At 40.1% G+C, this 19556-nt stretch overlaps 1 protein-coding gene across 1 annotated transcript in view; it reads left to right on the plus strand.

Annotated features, from left to right (window-relative positions):
- Window positions 1-19556, plus strand: part of ppil2 (peptidylprolyl isomerase (cyclophilin)-like 2) — a 286701-nt gene that overhangs the window by 90795 nt on the left and 176350 nt on the right. The window contains exons 9-10 of the mRNA XM_059983207.1: window positions 7513-7588; window positions 18039-18199. Coding sequence (XP_059839190.1) covers window positions 7513-7588; window positions 18039-18199 — 237 coding nt within the window. The remainder of the gene's footprint in view (window positions 1-7512; window positions 7589-18038; window positions 18200-19556) is intronic.

The raw sequence follows: 19556 nt of genomic DNA on the forward strand, positions 1-19556 counted from the left end.
TTTGGGCCCCTTATCTAAGAAAGATGTTCTAGCATTGGAGAAGATCCAGAGGAGGTTCACAACTGATCTCCGGAATGAAAGGGTTAACATATGAGGTGAGTTTGATGACTCTGGGCCTGTCCTTGGTGGAGTTTAGAAGAATGGAGGGGGGTCTCATTTAAACCCATTGAATATTGAAGAGCCTACTGTAAATTGAGTGGATGTAGGGAGGATGTTTCCTTTTGTGAGGAAATTTGGGACCAGAGGGCACGCCCTCAGAATAGAGGGGCATCCATTTAGAACAGAGATGGAAAAAAAAGTCTTTAGCTAGAGGGTGGTGAATCTGTGAAATTGAATGCCACAGATGACTGTGCAAGGCAGGTCATTGGGTATATTTAAGGCAGAGAGGCTTGTAAGTTCATGATTACTCAGAACATCAAAGGTTATGGGGGGGGGGGGGGGAGGCAGAAGAATGGGATTGAGAGTCAGCCATGATGGAATAGTGGAGTAGTCTCAATGGTCTCATTTTGTTTCTATGTCTTATGGTTTTATCCCTTTATTTTCAAACATGATGGATTCCAGTTAATTGGGCCATTGGGTAATCAGGACAGATGCTTTTTTGGGCCAACTCATAAAGAACAAAAACTAATTGAGAAAAATAGCAGGGATTCCTTTTGTTTATTTGGGACTCTGTGCTCCTTAATTGGGACAGGAGACTGTTGTACAGTTTCAAACTAGTGTCAGTCATGTGCATTTGCATGGCCGTTAGATACTACACCGTGCTTAGAGTGAACAGTTTTTTAAATGGCATCAGTTGGGTGTGTTTGTATTTAAAATGCAGTGATTGTTGTCACTGATAGCTGTTGAGGAATAAGCAGTAAGATAATTCAGAACTTTTAGCTACTGCTTTTCCAAGCACTCAAGCTTGGAGTTGCCAGAAAATGCTGGGAGTGAAAAGGAAACTATTTCACTACTTCAACAAGTTAGGAGCTATGAATCCAATTTCCAAGTAACTGCAATAGCCTTTTTGGCTACTGCCAATGCAATTTTTTTGAATTCTTTCTGATATTTATTCAACTTGGATTTCGATTTTATCCCTTCAATATCGCCTAGTAAAAGTAATGTTGGATTATGTGGAAGTTGTATTCCAATAATTTGTTCCAGTAAAACTCTTCAATTTGTCCAAAAAGGTTGAATTTTAAAACAAGATCAAGTAGAATGTAAAAAAGTACCAATTTCTTGATTACATCGAAAACATTGATCAGATAAATTTGAGTTTAATCTATTTATTTTTTGTGGTGTAATATATAATTGATGTAAAAAGTTATATTGTACTAATCTTAGTCGAACGTTTATTGTATTTGTCATACTGTCAAGACATAATCTTGATCAACTTGTTTCATCAATTTTAATATTCAAATCAGTTTCCCATTTTTGTCTTGACTTATGAATTCCTTGTTTAATTGCCTGTTTATGAATCAAATTATACATACCAGAAATATTTTTTTTAATTTTTCCTTTATGAATTAAAGTTTCTATTTCATTAGGTTTCGGCAATAACATTGTTTTTTTCCAACTTTTTTTTATTGAGTTTTCAAATAATTACAGAAATAAAAGAAAATATATGAGAGAAAAAAATATATATACCCTACCCCCCTCCCCTTAACCCCTCCCCCCTAACATCCCTATATAAAAAAGAAAGAAAGGGAAAAAAAAGAAAGAAAGAGTACCTGGATATCGGAAGATCCCCACATGCTCCATGGAGTTCGTAATAACTTTAGTATATATGTTTATTTATTTCCCCAAATAACCAATTATTTCATCTTCGGAGCACCTATATATTTAATCCTGTCTTTTGTAAATAAGGGCGCCAAATTTTCAAAAATGTTTCATATTTATCTCTTAAATTGTAAGTAATTTTTTCAAGTGGAATATAGCCATAAATTTCCTTCTTCCAACGATCTATACTTAAGTATGTATCCGATTTCCAAGTAACTGCAATAGCCTTTTTGGTTACTGCCAATGCAATTTTTATAAATTCTTTCTGATATTTATTAAATTTGGGTTTCGGTTTTATCCCTTCAATATCGCCTAGTAAAAATAATGTTGGATTATGTGGAAGTTGTGTTCCAATAATTTGTTCCAATAAAACTCTTAAATTTGTCCAAAAAGGTTAAATTTTAGAACAAGGCTAAGTAGAATGTAAAAGGCAATAACATTGTTTGACCCATTGTTTGAGTCTTAAATAAGCCCTTAATTGGAAATAACAGAAAAGAGTGTTGTTTGATATTTTGTATTTATTCTTTAATTGGTCAAATGACATTAATATACCTCCTTCAAAACAGTCTCCTATATATCTAATCCCTTTGTGAAACCAGTTTTATAAAAGTTGATTATCCATTGTAAAAGGAATGTTTATTTTGAATTAAAGGTCTCTTTGTTAATAAAGATTTCTTTATCTCATCATCAACATTTATCTTATTCCATAAATCAATCAAATGTTTTGGTGTAGGAGATTCTTTCTTTTCCCCTATCCATTTAGATTCCCATTTATATATAAAATCTTCTGGTATATTTTCTCCTATTTTATCTAATTCTATTCTAATCCATGCCAGTTTATCTTCATCAAAAAAAAATGCAATAAATCTAAGTTGATTTGCTTTGTAATAATTCTTAAAATCTGGTAATTGTAACCCTCCTAGGTCAAATTTCCATGTCAATTTTTCCAACGATATTCTTGACATCTTACCTTTCCAAAGGAGCTTCCTCACACATTTATTTAACTCTTGAAAAAACTTCTGTGGTAATTGTATTGGTGGTGTTTGGAATAAATATTGTAATCTAGGGAATATATCTTTTTAACTATTTCCTTGCAAATTTGGTGAATTGGGGCAGCTGCTTAATTGGGCCAAAATGTGTCCAAATTATCTGGAATTCACTGGATATTAATTTTTTTTGAGCACGTGCTTGTTTTGTTCAAATGGATAGAAGTCTGTGCATCACTGACAATTTGTTGAAAATGCTGCAACTCACTAAATTACTTTTCCCTTGATCAGCTTAGTTTCTTTACCCAGGTGTTATACAAATTCCAAAGATGTACTGGTTGGTAGCTTAATTGGTCATTGTATATTGTCCCATTGTATATAATTAGGATAGACTTAAATCATGAGATTGCTGGGTGGTGCAGCTTAAAGGGCCAGAAGGGCCTTCAGCACTTTATAACAATATATAAAAATAAACATTTTTTTCTTCCACTGATTTTGTTTACTCTTTAATCTGCAGGAATACTGTTCTCTTAAAGTTATCAATTCCCAACAAATCCAATATTTATGACTTTCTACTGAATGTAAACAAAAAGTTCTAAGCACCAGAAAGAGGAGCTGATTATAGCTGAATCAAAAATTGGAAGAGTAGTTCTCTACAAGTCATCATTACCATTCAGTGTAGCAGCAAGTGATTTAATAAAACCACTCTCAGAGTCATGCAGATACAGATTTACAAAATGGTGGTTCCCATTGTTAGACAGTGATTGGAATGCAGATGAGATTGGGTTGACAGGATGATGTGGCACTAACAATGTAACATTTAATTAACTGAATCAGTATTTGTTAGGGGAAAAAAGACATGTTATTTGTAATCCAGTTATCAGCCCCTTATCAGAGCGGACTCTGAAAACATCATGTTCTTCCAGTGCTACTGACTGAATTGCTAAAAGGTTTCTTTTCAGCTTCAGTTGCTCCACATCCTCCTTTTGTCATTTTCTTGTTGTTATAGCAACAGCAATGTGCGTAAACATTAGTTCATGCATAGATACCGTGGATGCCAGTGTTCTGAGTTAATTGTTGGAAAACATCTCTGATCCCTTTGGAGTTTGTTGTTACTAGTAATAGTTGAATTGAGCACTAAACCAAATTAAAGCTTGGCTTGTATCTTCAATACAAGCTGCTGTAAATTATTTTTAAATATTAAGAAATATTTACAATGGTTTAAATGGCATTGTAACTTTTGAATTCACTGCCAGGATACTATCCGCATTCTGTGTAAAATAAACTTGCATCTCAGATCCCCTTTAAAGTTCTTTTCTCTTTCCTTAAATGTGTCCCTTTGTTTTTGTTATACCTACTAAGTGAAAACGATTTTGACTATTTGCCCTGCTGTGCCTCTCATAATCCTATATATTTCTATTATGTCAATCTTCATCTTCCTTCACTTCAGGAAAAATGAACCCAGGTTCTCCAATCTGTCTCTGTTACAAAAGTCCTCAGGTCTTGGTAGCAACCTGGTGAATCTCTGCACTCCCCAATGAAGTCACATCCTTTGCTATAGTGTGATGATTAGAACTGCATGGAATACCTTATCTCCCACCTAGGTAGCCTCCTACCTGCCGGCATGAAAATCCAACTCACAGACCTCCGTTGATACCCCTGCCTACCCCCATCCCTATCTATTATTTTTGTCTGGTTCTCTTTCTCGCTCTTTTTTCCCCCCTCACTATAATCTCCCCCCAGCCCTACCCTTCTTTCTTTTTTATTTCCCATAATTCTCCACCTTCCCCCTAGCCCATTTCCCTCCAGCCTATCACTTCCTAGCTCTCTACTTTATCCCTCCCCCCACTTCTTATCCCCCCTCGACCATCCCATGTTACTTCACTCCTGATTAAGGGTTTCGGCTCGAAACGGCATCACTACCTCCTCCCATAGATGCTGTATGGCCTGCTGAGTTCTGCCAGCATTTTGTGTTTTTATTTATTTCCAGCATCTGCAGATTCACTTGTGTTGCCTTCAGTTTCTTATGATGCATCTCTCCTCCTCTTCAGCCAGTGATTATGCTTTTATATTTTTGGAAAGGTTTTGAAAGGTTTTTGCTAAAAAAAAAAAAGAAATTTTGCTGGTCCTCTTGTTAGATTTCTCAAGGTTATGCTCATTTTTAAAAATTTCTACTCTCATATATCTGGCATTGGGACGATCCATCATTTCAAAAGAACCCGGACATTCCCTATCAAAGAGATACACAACAATGTTTAGGCGTCTGCTTACACACTTCTCCAGCAGCACTGGAGTACCACCACCCACCACCCGAGCAACCTAATGTGATTATTATCCCGAATCCAGTATGAGGCCCCACTGAATGCTGCAGTCTCAGATGTACTGTCCTCGGTATGCAACACTGAGCTGAGGCACAATCTGATTTCTCAGGTCGACCTAACATATTGTATCCATATTGATCATATTTACAAAGTCAAAGTAAGTTTATTTTCAAAGAGTTTGTATGTCACCAAATACCAATTTTGAAGTTCATTTTCTTGCAGACTTAAAGTAAAGATATATTGAAAAAAACTATACATACGTTAAAGATTGACAAACAACCAATATGCAATTGAAAACAAATTGTGCAAACAAACAAATAAGTAAATAAATAGATAAGTAAATAAGTAGACAGATAAATAATACTGACAACATAAGAATAGAATGTGAATCATTTCAGAACTGAGGTGAATGTAATTATCCATGCAGGTTCAGGAGTCTAATGGCTGTAGGTAATAAATGTTCCTGAACCCGCTCATGTGGGATCTAAGGCTCCGATTTCTCCTGCCTGATGGTATTAGTGAGAAGAGAGCATGGCCTGGATGGTGGGAGGACTTTGATGATAAGTGCAGCTTTGTTGTGGCAGTGCTCCTTGTAATGTGCTCACTGGTGGAACGGGACTGTGATGGACTGAGCTGCATCCATCATTTTCTGTAGACTTTTTAATTCCTGAATATCGAGGTTTCCATGCCAGGCCATGATGCCACCAGGATACTCTCCACTGCATCTGTAGAAGTTTGTCAAAGTTCTGGTGACATGCCAAATCTACACAAACTTTTTCTGTTTTTGGATCTTGCTCTGCATAAGTGACCAGGTCCAGAGATTTCCCAGCACCAAAGTATGAACTTGCGACAATTTTGCTACTGGGGAAGCAGAGCCACAGTGGGTTCAGGACATAAGTGCTTGCATTGGAATCCCAAAGTTCGTGGCACTTTGGTGGGGAAATGTCTGCACGTACATGAGCCCCATTGACTACATAGTGACTCTGACTACACTCAAAAATGTGCAATTTTCTGTACAGTTATTTGAGATATCCAGGGTATCATTAAAAGACACAGTATAAATGTGTTATTTCTTAAATGATTTATTTTGGTACATAAAATGTGAAGCAATGCAAACAAATAATATAATTGTAATGTGGACCCTGGGACAAATAGACAAACCATCAGTTTCCTGTGCAAGTTATTTGAGGGTGGAAGGATGAATTAAAATCTTGTTTAAAGAAAAAGCATGCCAGGGTCCTTGACTTCTTGAGCAGAGGCTGAGTTAAATATAAATAATATAATCGTTGATTACTCTAGTATTACATGCAAGAACATAAGGGTTTTGGAGTGAAGTTTACAAGAGAAATGCAAGGACAATCAATTTCATTTTCATGAAGTAAGTAGAGAAGCTGCCTAATAGAGATAGGACATATACTGTAAATTGGTAAGGGAGTAAAAGAAAGTTGTTGCACAGAGAGATATAGGGGTCCAAGTCTATAGTTCCCTGAAAGTGACAATGCAGTCTAGTGGTGGAGGCCATGTCAACTGCTTACCTTTAAAGGTTGGGGCAAAGAATATAAGAGTTGTGATATTATCTTGCAACCTTACAAAATACTGGTTAGGCCACACTTGGAATATTACATGCAGTTCAGGTCTCTTAAGAAAGCTGTATTGTGCTGGAGAAGATGCATAGGAGATTCACCAGAATGTTGTCTGGATTGTAGGAATTTAGCTATGGGGAGAGACTGGGCAGACTGTAATACTGTCTTTGGTGGAGTCTGAGTGGTGATGTGAAATAGGAAAATAAGATTAAGAGGAATGATAAATCAGCCATGGTAGAATGACGGAGCAGACTCAATTGTCCAAATGGTCTAGTTCTGCTTCTCTGTCTTATGGGTCTTTAATGGGACCTATTCTCTCTATAGCTACCCCTTTGCTTCTTAATATGCTCCTATAGCCTTCATACTTTCCCCTTTTCTTACCTACAGTTTTTTTTTCATACCCCCCTCCAATTTCTGAAAGTAATTTGTCCAGTTGGCAAGTTGTATACTACAGAGAATGCCAGTGTGATTGTGTATGTAATGTTCACATTGCTTGGAGCAAGTACATTATTTTCCATTTGCCCTTTTCGGGGTGCTGAGTGGAATTCAATGCACAGTGAAACCTGCTGTTCTGAACCATACAGGAATAAAATCAATTGCATCTTGTAGGTTGGTCACTCTACTACAACAGCTCTGACAGCTGAAGAACAACTTGGCTTTCTGCTGTTTTATTTAAACTATGTTGTTACCCCTGAAGCTGTATCTTTTTCCTTAAACAAATGTTGCAGAACAAGATATGACAGTAAAATATAAAGGATAAAACCCTCAAACTTGTGCTTATTATATATAGAACAAAAGATATTTTTGAGTTTTATGTTCTTTGGCCTTAATTGTAACTTTTCTTTCTTTAACTTTTATCTGCAGGATCCAACCAATGTTGATAAGTTTAACGTTTCGAACTTTTTCCATGTAAAAAGAGGCATAAAGGTTCCTGATCCAGGTAAAGAACTTCTCTCACTCATAGCTCTGCAAATGTTGGTTTTAAAGAAGCATCATTTGATTGTGAAATTCTTTTTTGAAAGTAGGAAATATTTCTTAAATAAAAGTGAATTACTATAGGAACATTAAATAGATGCAAGAAAAGACAATTCATAAATTCATTATAATTTATGGCATTTCTTTGCAATTTATCTTCTACATTTCAGGTTTGGACTAACTATACCTTTACATTTCACATATATTGAGATTCATTGGATTTTAATCATCTCCTTTAAAAGTTATTTGTAGGCTAAATCTTACAGAATATTGTGATTTACACAAGAATGTAAGAAATAGGAGCAGTTGTAGGCCACCTGGCCCATTGAGTCTGCTCTGCCATTCAATATGATCGTAGCTGATCTGGCCATGGACTCATTTCCACCTACCTGCCTTTTCAAGTCGTCAAGTCACTTTTATTGTCATTTCAACCATAACTACTGGTACAGTGCATAGTAAAAGTGAGACAATGTTTTTCAGGACCATGGTGTTACATGACACAGTACAAAAACTAGACTGAACTACGTAAAAAAACAACATGGAGAAAGCTACACTAGACTACAGACCTACACAGGATGACATAAAGTGCACAAAAACAGTGCAGGCATTACAATAAATAATAACCAGGACAATAGGGCAAGGTGTCAGTCCAGGCTATGGGTATTGAGGAGTCTGATAGCCTGGGGGAAGAAACTGTTACATAGTCTGGTCATGAGAGCCCAAATGCTTCAGAGCTTTTTCCAAGATGGCAGGAGGGAGAAGAGATTGTATGAGGGGTGCATGGGGTCCTTCATAATGCTGTTTCCTTTGCGGGTGCATAACTCTTAATTCCCCTACTGTACAAAAATCTATCCGACCTTGTCTTTAATACATTTACTGAGGTAGCCTTGACTGCTTCATTGGGCAGAGAATATCAGAGATCCACTACTTTTTGGGAAAAGAAGATCCTCCTCACTTCTGTCCTTAATTTGCTGCCCCAAATCTTGAGTCTATCTCCCCTAGTTCTAGTCTCACCTACCAGTGGAAACAGCTTTCCTGCCTCTACCTTATCTATCCCATTCATAATTTTATATGTTTCTGTAAGATCTCCTTTCATTCTTCTGAATTCCAGTGAGTACAGACCCAGGCGACTCAATCTCTGCTCATAGTCTAACTTCCTCATCTCTGGAATCAATCTGGTGAACCTCCTCTGTACCGCCTCCAAAGCTAGTATATCCTTCCTCAAGTTAGGAGACCGGCCGCACCTAGAGTACTCTAGGTGCGGCCGGCCTCATCAGTACCTTGTACAGTTGCAGCATAACCTCCCTGTTCTTAAATTCAATCCCTCCAGCAATGAAGGCCTACATTCCATTTGCCTTCTTGATAGCCTGCTGTACCTGCCAACCAATCTTTTGTGATGCTCTGCACAGCAGCATGCTGCAATTTCTCACCAGTGAAATAATAATCTCTTTCATTTTTCCTTCCAAAGTGGATGACCTCGCATTTACCAGCATTGTACTCCATCTGCCAGACCCTTGCCCACTCACGTAACCTATCTATATCTCTCTGTAGGCTCTCTGTATCTTCTGCACAATTAACTTTTTCACTCAATTTAGTATCATCAACAAATTTAGATATACTAAACTTGGTCCCCTCTTCCAAATTGTTAATGTATATCATGAACAGTTGCAGGCCCAGCAACAAGCCCTGTGGCACACCACTCACCACTGATTGCCAACCAGCATAACACCTATGTATCCCAACTCTGTGCTTTCTATTAGATAACCAATCCGCTATCCATGCTAATACATCACCCCCAACTCCATGCATCCTTATCATATGGATAAGTCTTTTATGTGGCACCTCATCGAAAGCCTTCTGGAAATCCAAATAAATAATGTCCATTGTTCCCCTCTAACCACCTGCGCTGTTATATTTTCAAAGAACTCCAGTAAGTTTGTCAAACAGGACCTGCCTTTGCTGAATCCATGTTGTGTCTGCTTGATAGATCAATTTCTTCTCAGATGCCTTGCTATTTCTTCTTTAATGATAGCTTCAAGCATTTTCCCAACTACAGATGTTAAACTAGCTGGCCTATAGTTACCAACCTTCTGCCCACACCCTTTTTTTGAACAGTGGTGTGACATTCGCCGCCTTCCAATCCCATCAGGACGTGCCCAGAGTCCAGAGGATTTTGATAAATCATCACCAAACCCCCTACAAACAAGAGGAAATCTGGAGTTGCTGGAAATCCGAGCAGCACACACAAAATGCTGGAGGAACTCAACAGGCCAGGCAGCATCTATGGAAAAAGTACTATCGACATTTCGGGTCAAAACCCTTTGGCAAAATGGGTCTCTCCTCCGCTTTTTTTCTCCAGGAGTGTGGGAATGTTAGGAAGGAGAGTCCTTATAGATTATTTTTAGCAGCAGTCAGGCATATAGCTGAGGAAGGGTTCTTTTTTTCTCTCTCAATACTGCCAATCATTGTTAGTATAATTTCATAGAAGTGGGAATGCAGAAATATACACTTCAGTTAGCAACATTTGGAGAGACTAAATACTATATCATAAAATATCATTTACAACTTTAACCAACTTTAATGCTCGTTATGTCTATCACCCCTGTCTATCACGCCTTCACCTTCCCACTCTGCACATACCTCATTTTGTGTGAATATTGTGCCTTTTGACCGAATGTTGTGTCTTTATTTAAGAAGTGGTGTAAAGAAGAACCTGAAACTTGCCAGTCTGTAGGGGGCTGTGAAGGATAAGTTACATATGCATCGAGAAAGGCAGGGGTTTCTTAGGGGTAGTAAGCATAGCTTTGAGTGAAGGAGATTTTTGGTGAACTGACCAAGAAGTTGATAAAAGCTTGGCCCATACGGATTTCGGTAAAACCTTTGATAGGGTTCATGGCCGGCTGCTCTGGGAGTTTTAATCACAAAGAATCGGAGAGAGCTAATTAGATACCTATTGACCTAATGTTTGGAAGCAGAGAATAATGATGGAAGATTGCTTCTTGGACTGTAGCACTATGACTCGTGATGTACCTCAGCAGTCACGGCTGGCCTGTTGCCTGTCATCTATATCAATGATTTGGATGCAAATGTACAAGGTGCAGTTAGCAGATGACACTAAAATAGGAGGTAATGTTGACAGAGAAGAAAGTCAAAAATTTCAGAATGATCTTGATAAGCTAGGTAAGTGGGCTGAAGGATGACAAATGGAGTTTACTTTAGGTAAGTGTGTTGCACTTTGAATGTTATTCAAAGTAGGACTTCCATAGTGTTGTGAAACAGAGAGACTGGAATTCAGGTCTATTGTTCCATGAAAGTGCAGTCACAGGTAGAGAAGCTAGTGAACAAGGCTTTTGATATACTGGCCTTCTTCAGTCAGGGCATCAAGTGTAGAAATTGTGTGGTTATGTTGCAGTCATGCAAGGTATTGGTGAGTTCGTACTTAGAGTATTGTATTCAGTTTCGGTCACTGCACTTATGGGAAAGAAGTTGTTAACTGAAAAGAGCACAGAAAAGATTTACAAGGATTTTGCTAGGGCACAGTAGGCCGAGTTTAGGGAGACATTGGTCAGGCTAGGACTTTTCTGCTTGGAGCATGGGAAACAGAGAGGTGATCTTATGGAGGTGTATAAGATCTTGAGAGACATAGATAAGGGTGAATGCATTCAGTCCTTTTCTCAATGTTTGGGTTGATTCCAGACAAGAGGACATAAATTTAAGGTAAGAAGGGGAAGCTATAATATAAACTTGTGGCAGGTATGTATATGAAATTAATTGCCAGAGGAAATGGTTGAGCCAGGTTCAAAAATATCTTTGAAAAGATAATTGAATAAGTACATGAAAAGAAAAGGTTTCAAAGGATTTGGGCCAAAAGCGGACATATGGGATTGGCTTGGATAGGCATCTGTTTCAGCATGAACTACTTTTCAAAATGTCTGTTTCTGTGCTGTGTTTATGAATATATTTAAGTTTATAACAACATTAGCCCAGTCTACTCAACCTGTACTACTAGATTGACTCTCTCTTTCTAAGAATCAGTCTAGTCTGTTGTATTGTTCTGGGGAGACAACAGCACATGCCTTATCCGTCTTGGTTGAGCAAGCTAGGGCTTTTCTGAAGGAAGGAAGTGAAGGAGGATGAGAGGTGACTTGATGGAGGTGTACAAGATGATAAGAGGCATAGGTAGAGTGGACAGCTAGAGCCTTTTTCCCAGGGTGGAAATGGCAAATACATGAGGGCATAATTTTAAGGAGACTGGACGAAAGAACATGGGGAATGTTTTGTATGGGGTAGGTTTGTTCACAGAGAGTGATTGGTACATGGAATGCCCTGCTGGGGGTGGTGATAGAGGCAGGTATATTAGGGACATTTAAGAAGCTCTTAGATAGGCACATGATGATAAAAAGATGGAGGGCTATGTAGGAGGGAAAGGTTAGGTTGATCTTAGAGTAGGTTAAAAGTTCAGCGTAACATTGTCGACTGCAGGCCTGTACACTGATGCAAGGTTCCACGTTCTGGTCTGTTCATACCTTCATTGGCCAGTGTTTATCAGTCTAATCAAACACACAATTTCCTTTATTTTTGAGAAACTGCTAGTTAGTTTCAAGACTAACATCAGAATTTTCAACCTACAATGATATTTTGGTATACAGCAAGGTGTAGCAATGCAATCTGATGCCATCCATATCAACAGGTTAAAAACTTGGCACTTCCCTGAACCCAGTAATTAAAATTGACTCATTTTTGATTGAGTCTGAAGTTATTCACTACAAATTAATGAGGTGGCGCGGCACAGCAGCAGCGGCCTTTCAGACCTGGTGTTACTTTAATTTTCTATTTTAAGTTGATACACAATTTTTGATTAGGACACATGGATAACAGAGCAGCTATCTACCATCGCCAGATACTACTACAATATAGAGATCGCCCAAAAACAAACCTGCACAAAGATCTGCTGGCTGAATTACGCGACATCGGCTTGCTGAGGGGAACGGGCCTACTATCCTTGGACTTGCCTGATGTTGGGAGCTGGAGATGGAGACGTTGAAAGCGATATGCGAGGAAGCAGAAGCGAGGCAAACGGGCAGGGGTCCGTGCCAGGCTAAAAGCAAACCCTAGCCGGCCGCCTCTCCCGTCCATTCTGCTCTCCAATGTCCGCTCCCTGGACAATAAAATAAATCCCGACTCCAATGTAATACTCGGTGGGAGTACAGAGTTAGCTCCACATATGTCTTCACAGAGACATGGCTCACTGATGGGATTTTGGACAATGCCATCCAGCTAGACGGGCTAGCTTTGTTCGGAGAGAGATGCAGCTGTCTCCGGTAAGGTTCGCGGTGGCTGTGTTTACATCGACACAGAATGGTGTAAGAACTCTGTGCTGGTTTCCAGACACTGCTCACCGTTAGTGGAGTTTGTGGCAGTTCAATGCAGACCATTTTATTTGCCACGGGAATTCACCTCTGTTCTTGTATTCGGTGTCTACGTTCCCCCCAGCGCTAATGCTAGGGAGGCGCTCTGTGAACTGTACGGGGCTATTAGTGAACTGCAGAACGCACATCCTGATGGTCTGTTTATTGCCGCCGGTGATCTTAACCACGCAAACCTTAAGTCAGTGCTCCCCAAATTCCATTAGTATGTGGACTTTGCAACGAGGGGGGAGAACGCATTGGACCTGGTTTACACAAACATTCCCGACGCGTACCGGGCAGAGTCCCGCCCCCACCTCGGATTCTCAGACCACATCTCTGTAATGCTAATCCCAGCATACAGACTGCTCATCAGGCACTCCAGACCAGTTCAGAAGCAGGTGAAAACCTGGCCAGCAGGAGCCATCTCTGCTCTTCAAGACTGCTTTGAGAACACTGACTGGCGCATGTTCAGGGAGGCTGCAACCGATGGTGACTCTACCAACTTAGAGGAGTACACAGCATTAGTGACCAGCTGCATCAGCAAGTGCATTGATAATGTTACTCTGTCCAAGACCATCACTATACGTGCCAACCAGAAGCCATGGATGACCGCAGAGGTGCGTGCGCTGCTGAGGTCCCGTGACTCCGCCTTCAGAGCAGGCAACAAGGCAGCTTTAACAACAGTAAGGGCCAAACTGTCCCGAGCCATCAGAGGGGCAAAGCGTGCACATGCCCAGCTAATCCACAGTTACTTCCAGGACAGTGGCGACATGCGGCGCATGTGGAAGGGCATCCAGGACATCACCAATTACAAGACAGCATCACCTGACTATGCAGGTGATGCCTCCCTCCCAAATGCACTAATAACTTTGAGGCGGAAAATGACATGAAGGCAAGGAAGTCCACCCCTCCTGCGAATGACCAGGTGCTGTGTCTCTCCTTGGCCAATGTGAGAAGAACCCTGTGCAGGGTCAACCCACAGAAGGCTGCTGGACCAGACAATATCCTTGATAGAGAGCTCAGAGGATGTGCAGACCAGCTAGCAGATGTTCTCACTGACATCTTCAACATCTCCCTGAGCAACGTGCTTCAAGGCTGCCACCATCGTCCCTGTGCAGTGTCCTGCCTAAATGACTACCGTCCCGTTGCACTTACATCCATCATCATGAAGTGTTTCGAGAGGCTCGTCATGAGGCATATCAAGGCCCTGTTGCCCCCTCACTGGACTCCCTGCAGTTTGCGTACCGTCCCAACCGCTCAACAGATGATGCTATTGCCACCACCCTCCACCTGGCCCTAACCCACCCGGACAAAAAAGACACATACGTTCGGATGCTGATCATAGACTTTAGTTAAGCATTCAACACAATCATCCCTCAGAAACTGATTGGAAAGCTGAGCCTATTGGGCCTGAACACCTCCCTCTGCAACTGGATCCTAGACTTCCTGACTGGGAGACTTCAGTCAGTCTGGATCGGGAGCAGCATCTCCAACACCATCACTCTGAGCACAGGAGCTCCCCAGGGCTGCGTGCTCAGTCCACTGCTGTTCATTCTGCTGACCCACGACTGTGCTGCAACACACAGCTCAAACCAAATCATTAAGTTCGCCAATGACACCACCGTGGTGGGTCTCATCAGCAAGAATGACGAGTCAGCTTACAGAGAGGAGGTGCAGTGGCTAACAGACAGGTGCAGAGCCAGCAATCTGTCTCTTAATGTGAACAAAACAAAAGAGATGGTTGTTGATTTCAGGAGGGCATGGAGTGACTACTCCCTGCTGAACATTGACGGCTCCTCGGTAGAGATCATAAAGAGCTCCAAATTTCTTGGTGTTCGCCTGACGGAGAATCTCACCTGGTCCCTCAACACCAGCTCCATAGCAAAGAAAGCCCAGCAGCGTTTCTTCTACTTGCGAAGGCTGAGGAAAGTCCATCCAAGGCTGAGGAAATACCGGTACTGTTTTTGTGCACTTTATGCAGTCCAGTGTAGGTCTGTAGTCTAGTATAGCTTTCTCTGTTTTTTTTATTACGTAATTCAGTCTAGATTTTTGTACTGTGTCATGTAAACCATGGTCCTGAAAAACGTCGTCTCATTTTTACTATGCACTGTACCAGCAGTTATGGTCAAAATGACAATAAAAGTTGAATTGACTTGACTTTACAAAGGAATGTCATTTTCATCCATTTTCCCTATTCAAGTTAATTGCTCTGCTCTGTTGGTTAGATGTGGATGCAAGTGCTTCTTCACTGAGTGGGTAGTCCCATTTGTTGACTTGTATTGACCGGATGGTGATGGAATTTATTGAAGCAGCTTTAATGCACTGATTTTGATATTACACTTCTGTACTTTCACAATGCTTGTGATATCTAAGGTGGCTTAATGGTGTAGCTAGTGGATTTACTGCTTCACTGTGACAGAGACCTAATTTTAATCCTAACCTCTGTTGTAGTCGATGTAGATATTGCATATTTTCCCTGTGACTGCTGGTGTTTCCTCTGGGTTCTCTAGTTTCATCCTACATTGCAAAGATGTGCAGGTTGGTTCTGGTCAAGGTGGTGTGAATGTTGCCATGGCACAAATTTGTTTGTTTTTTTTGGGGTTGTAGGGATGAGAGGGGAGTTGGCGGGCAGGTTACAGTTTAGGACAGGGATGTGGGAGGGTTGGAAGTCTGGGGTAGTTAATGCAGAAGTTAGAGTCCAGGTTGAAGCACTCCACAGTAGAATGTCAGCAATCAGTGGTTGAAAATCAGCAATCCCGAAAGTCATGTCACAGGTGCTGAGTACAAGTTTCCCCCACTATCCAAAAGTAGAGCATTCCTATGAAACCATTCATAAGCCAAAATGGCATAAAGTGAAGAAGCAATTACTATTAATTTATATGGGAAAATTTTTTTGAGAGTTCCCAGACCCAAAAAATAACCTACTAAATCATACCAAATAGCACATAAAACCTAACATAACACTAATGTATAGTAAAAAGCAGGAATTAGATGATAAATACACAGCCTATAATGTAAGTACAGTGTAGTTTCACTTACCAGAATTAGGAAGATTCGGCCAAAAGCCGATTTGTAGGAAAAAAATCGGCACATACATGCTTGCGCACAGACCTGCCCACACAAGTCTTCACGGTCATGGTAGTCTTTATGTGGGTAAACACAAGTTTAAAGCAGGCGTCTTTTTTCGTGAAAGCAAAAATCCTCTTCAGATTTCTTTCGGTTAGTGAAAACAGGTACTAATGTGGGTCTTTTGTAAAAGCGAAGTGGCGAAAAGAGAACTTTGGTAAAGCAGGGGACACCTGTATATCAGAAATCCCCAGGTTGGACTCTGGTCCTGGATGAGATCCAGGTATAGGCAGTAGTCACGAGGGCATTGGGGTCAGATATCCATGCAAGACTTGAAATCAAGGTCCGTGCATGTCCGGTAGTAGAGGCTTGAAAGTTAAAGCTGGTGAAGTCCGGAGGGCAAAGCTAAAGGTAAAAGCCTAAAGGTCAAAGATTCAAATGCAGAAGCCCAAAGGAGTCGAGAGTCACTGGGGTCAGAAGTCCAAAGATCAAACTTGTAATCAAAGTCCTGTAGTGAAGTCCAAAGCTGGAGACCTGATGTCTGCGAGTCTGGGGACCAGGACTGGATGCCCAAAAGTGACCTTTCCTGGGTTTGGCGGCCTGTCTGGGTCTGTGATTGTGTTTGTTGGGAGGATGGTAGGAACGGAAAAGGGGCTTGCTTTGCTGTTTATGTTTAGTTGTTGTTATTGCTACTTGTGTTGTTCTGTGGAACATTGTGGGCTTGGTACGTTGTGGCAACATTTGGGGGCTGCCCTCAGCAAGTCCTTGGATGAGCTGTTTCAAAGTCCATGCGATTAATAAATCTGAATCTGAAGTTAGTACGTCAATTGGATGTTGTAAGCTGCATTTGTGTGTTTCTGAATGGTTGGATCTGGTGAGGGTTTGACGAGAACATGGGATTAATGTGGGATCAGTGTAATTGATGGTGGATATGGTCCTTGTGGGCTGAAGGCCTTGCTTCTGTGCTTTCTCTCTCTCTGATTCAATAGCAAATGTGTTGTTTTATTATTATCAATCACCTTGTTTTTTTTTCAAGATGCTTTTTTTCTGAATTACCTGTGCAAGTACACTTATCCACGTAATTCAAGGAGGTTCATGTTGAATTATACACTCACTGGTGATACCAGTGGAAGGAGTTTATTGCATTATATTGCAGCATCTCTAAGCTTGAGATGTGGTCGTGGTTCCTACTGTGTGAAAACTATTTATGAAGAGATGCATTTGTAATGAATATAATGAATTGGAATTACATCTGAAAGATTAAAGAAAATATGAAAACTGCTTACAGCCAGTTGGAAGAGAAATTGTGCTTTGTCTGTACAGTTAATTAGTCTGGATTGTATACTCCACTAAAACTGAGGTTCAAGAATGTTAGCTATAACTATTCTTAGTTCACATCAGTGGTTATTTGGACATGGTACTGGAGGACTGCCAACATGAAATGAGACAAAATTCAGATTAACAAAAAGACTGCTTCATTGAGCTACACACACAAAATGCTCCAACAGGTCAGGCAGCAGCTCTGGAGGGAACTGAGCCCTTCATCAGTCTCAGCCTAAAATATTGACTGTTCATTTCTCTCCATAGACACTGTTTGAGTTCCTACAGTATTTTCTGTGTATTGTTCAATATTTTTGGCATCTGCAGAATCTCTTGCATCACACCTGTTTTATTTATTGCAAGTAGACAATAAAATCGGATAAGTGTAGGATTAGTGTAATTGCTTATTTGGTCTCAAATGATTGAATATTTAGACAAGGTGTTGCTGAATGGGGCATCACTACTTAACTGGTTGGCACAATATCCTATGAAGTCACTTGATTTATTCAGAATAACTTGGGTGGTATGCTTAACTAAAACAATGTATTCTCAATAAGTTAGTTACTTCAGTGAAAAAAATTTTATACAAGAGCTGAAATTCATTTCCTGTGTATTTTCTAGATGAGGAGAAAGCAAAGTCAGATCCGTCCTACTATCTGAAAAGCACCAGTCTGGAGCTAAGGGAAACTCTCTCTGAACTATACAGAGACTATAAAGGTGATGAAATGCTGGCATCTATTATGAAAGAACCAGGGAAAAAGAAAGTGGATAAAATAAATGCGGTGAGTTCAATTATCATTAATACATGATAATAAATTATGGCATTTCTTGATAATGAAAGTACCGTGTTAAAGGAAAGGAGTGATAGTTTTAAACTGTGAGGAAGCTGGGAAGATTGTCAAAGAACATAAATTGGGAGAAAAATTTCAAATGACAAATTGCCCTCTGTTTTCATGCAGTTGAGGCCTTCCATTATTGGTGGTCGATCATGAATATTGCGTTCTAGCTGTCTACGTGATGCACAAGCCAGAGCAGTAGGATATGGAGAGCAAGCTGTTGCCCATGCAGCACGCTGCCGCTCTCCGCACAGCTGATGAATTCAAAGGAACAGCAGAGATGGATTCAGTTTGACACCAGTGGTGTTGCAGGCAATGTTGAACTCAACTTTGGTCTGCCTTAGGGACTCGAGCTCCAGATTTTACCAACCAAAGCCTTCCCCTTGAGTGGGTTTAGCTACAAGGCAGTGGAGGTTTGAGATCAGAGTTTTCCTTCCAAATGAGGACTCAACCATGACTGATTGAGCTCCATCTACCTGATTTTAAGGTGCCAGAAATCTGTCAGTATAACTGGTTCCACCAGGCTTAGTAGCTAAACCAGGAGCTGGACTTGGTTATCAGAGGCTCCCCTGTCTAAGACAACTTTAAGGAATTAAATGTAAACTAATGGGTATCTGAATGTCATTTACTTGAAAAGTTTCAGTTTTTTTCTCTATTAAATATGTAAGATTTATGAATGCCCATTAGACAGTGAACTTGAGCAGTTCACATCAAATATACTGACAGCAAACACAAGGTGATTGAGAGCTGAGTACTCTACTAAGATTAAGATGCTGCTAACAAGTTATTCCATGAAACAGAATTTATTTTATTGTTGAAGATGTTACATAGTTTCATGTTGTTCAGTAGTTTTCTAGCTTTTCTTTCAGAAGCAGCTAGGAAAAAAAAACCTGAGCAGAATTTGCAGTGTTTTACAAAACAAAACTGTGATTGATTAATCTGTTGGAACTTTTTGAGTATGTTACTAGTAGAATAAAATAGGTATTTTCAGAAATATTTTAATAATGTTTAAGAAAATTTGTTAACAGAGCCAGAGGTTGGAATAAACTGGTCTTGCTAGTTTGGCAGGTTGAGAGAGTGGTTATGCAGAGATGAGTGTTTTTGTTTGACCTGTTCATGACCTATATCAGTGCTATATTTCATAACTACTGCTCTAAAACTAGGCAGGATTATGAACACAAAGGAGAATGAAGACCAGGTAAGTTTGTGGGCAGATGAAGTATAATGCAGAAAAATGGAAAGTTGGCCCCTTTGGAGCATAAAACAGAAAAGTATTTTTTATAAATAGTGGAAGACTGGGAAA

This window comes from Hypanus sabinus, chromosome 10, assembly GCF_030144855.1.
Source record: "Hypanus sabinus isolate sHypSab1 chromosome 10, sHypSab1.hap1, whole genome shotgun sequence".
NCBI classification, from domain to species: domain Eukaryota; kingdom Metazoa; phylum Chordata; class Chondrichthyes; order Myliobatiformes; family Dasyatidae; genus Hypanus; species Hypanus sabinus.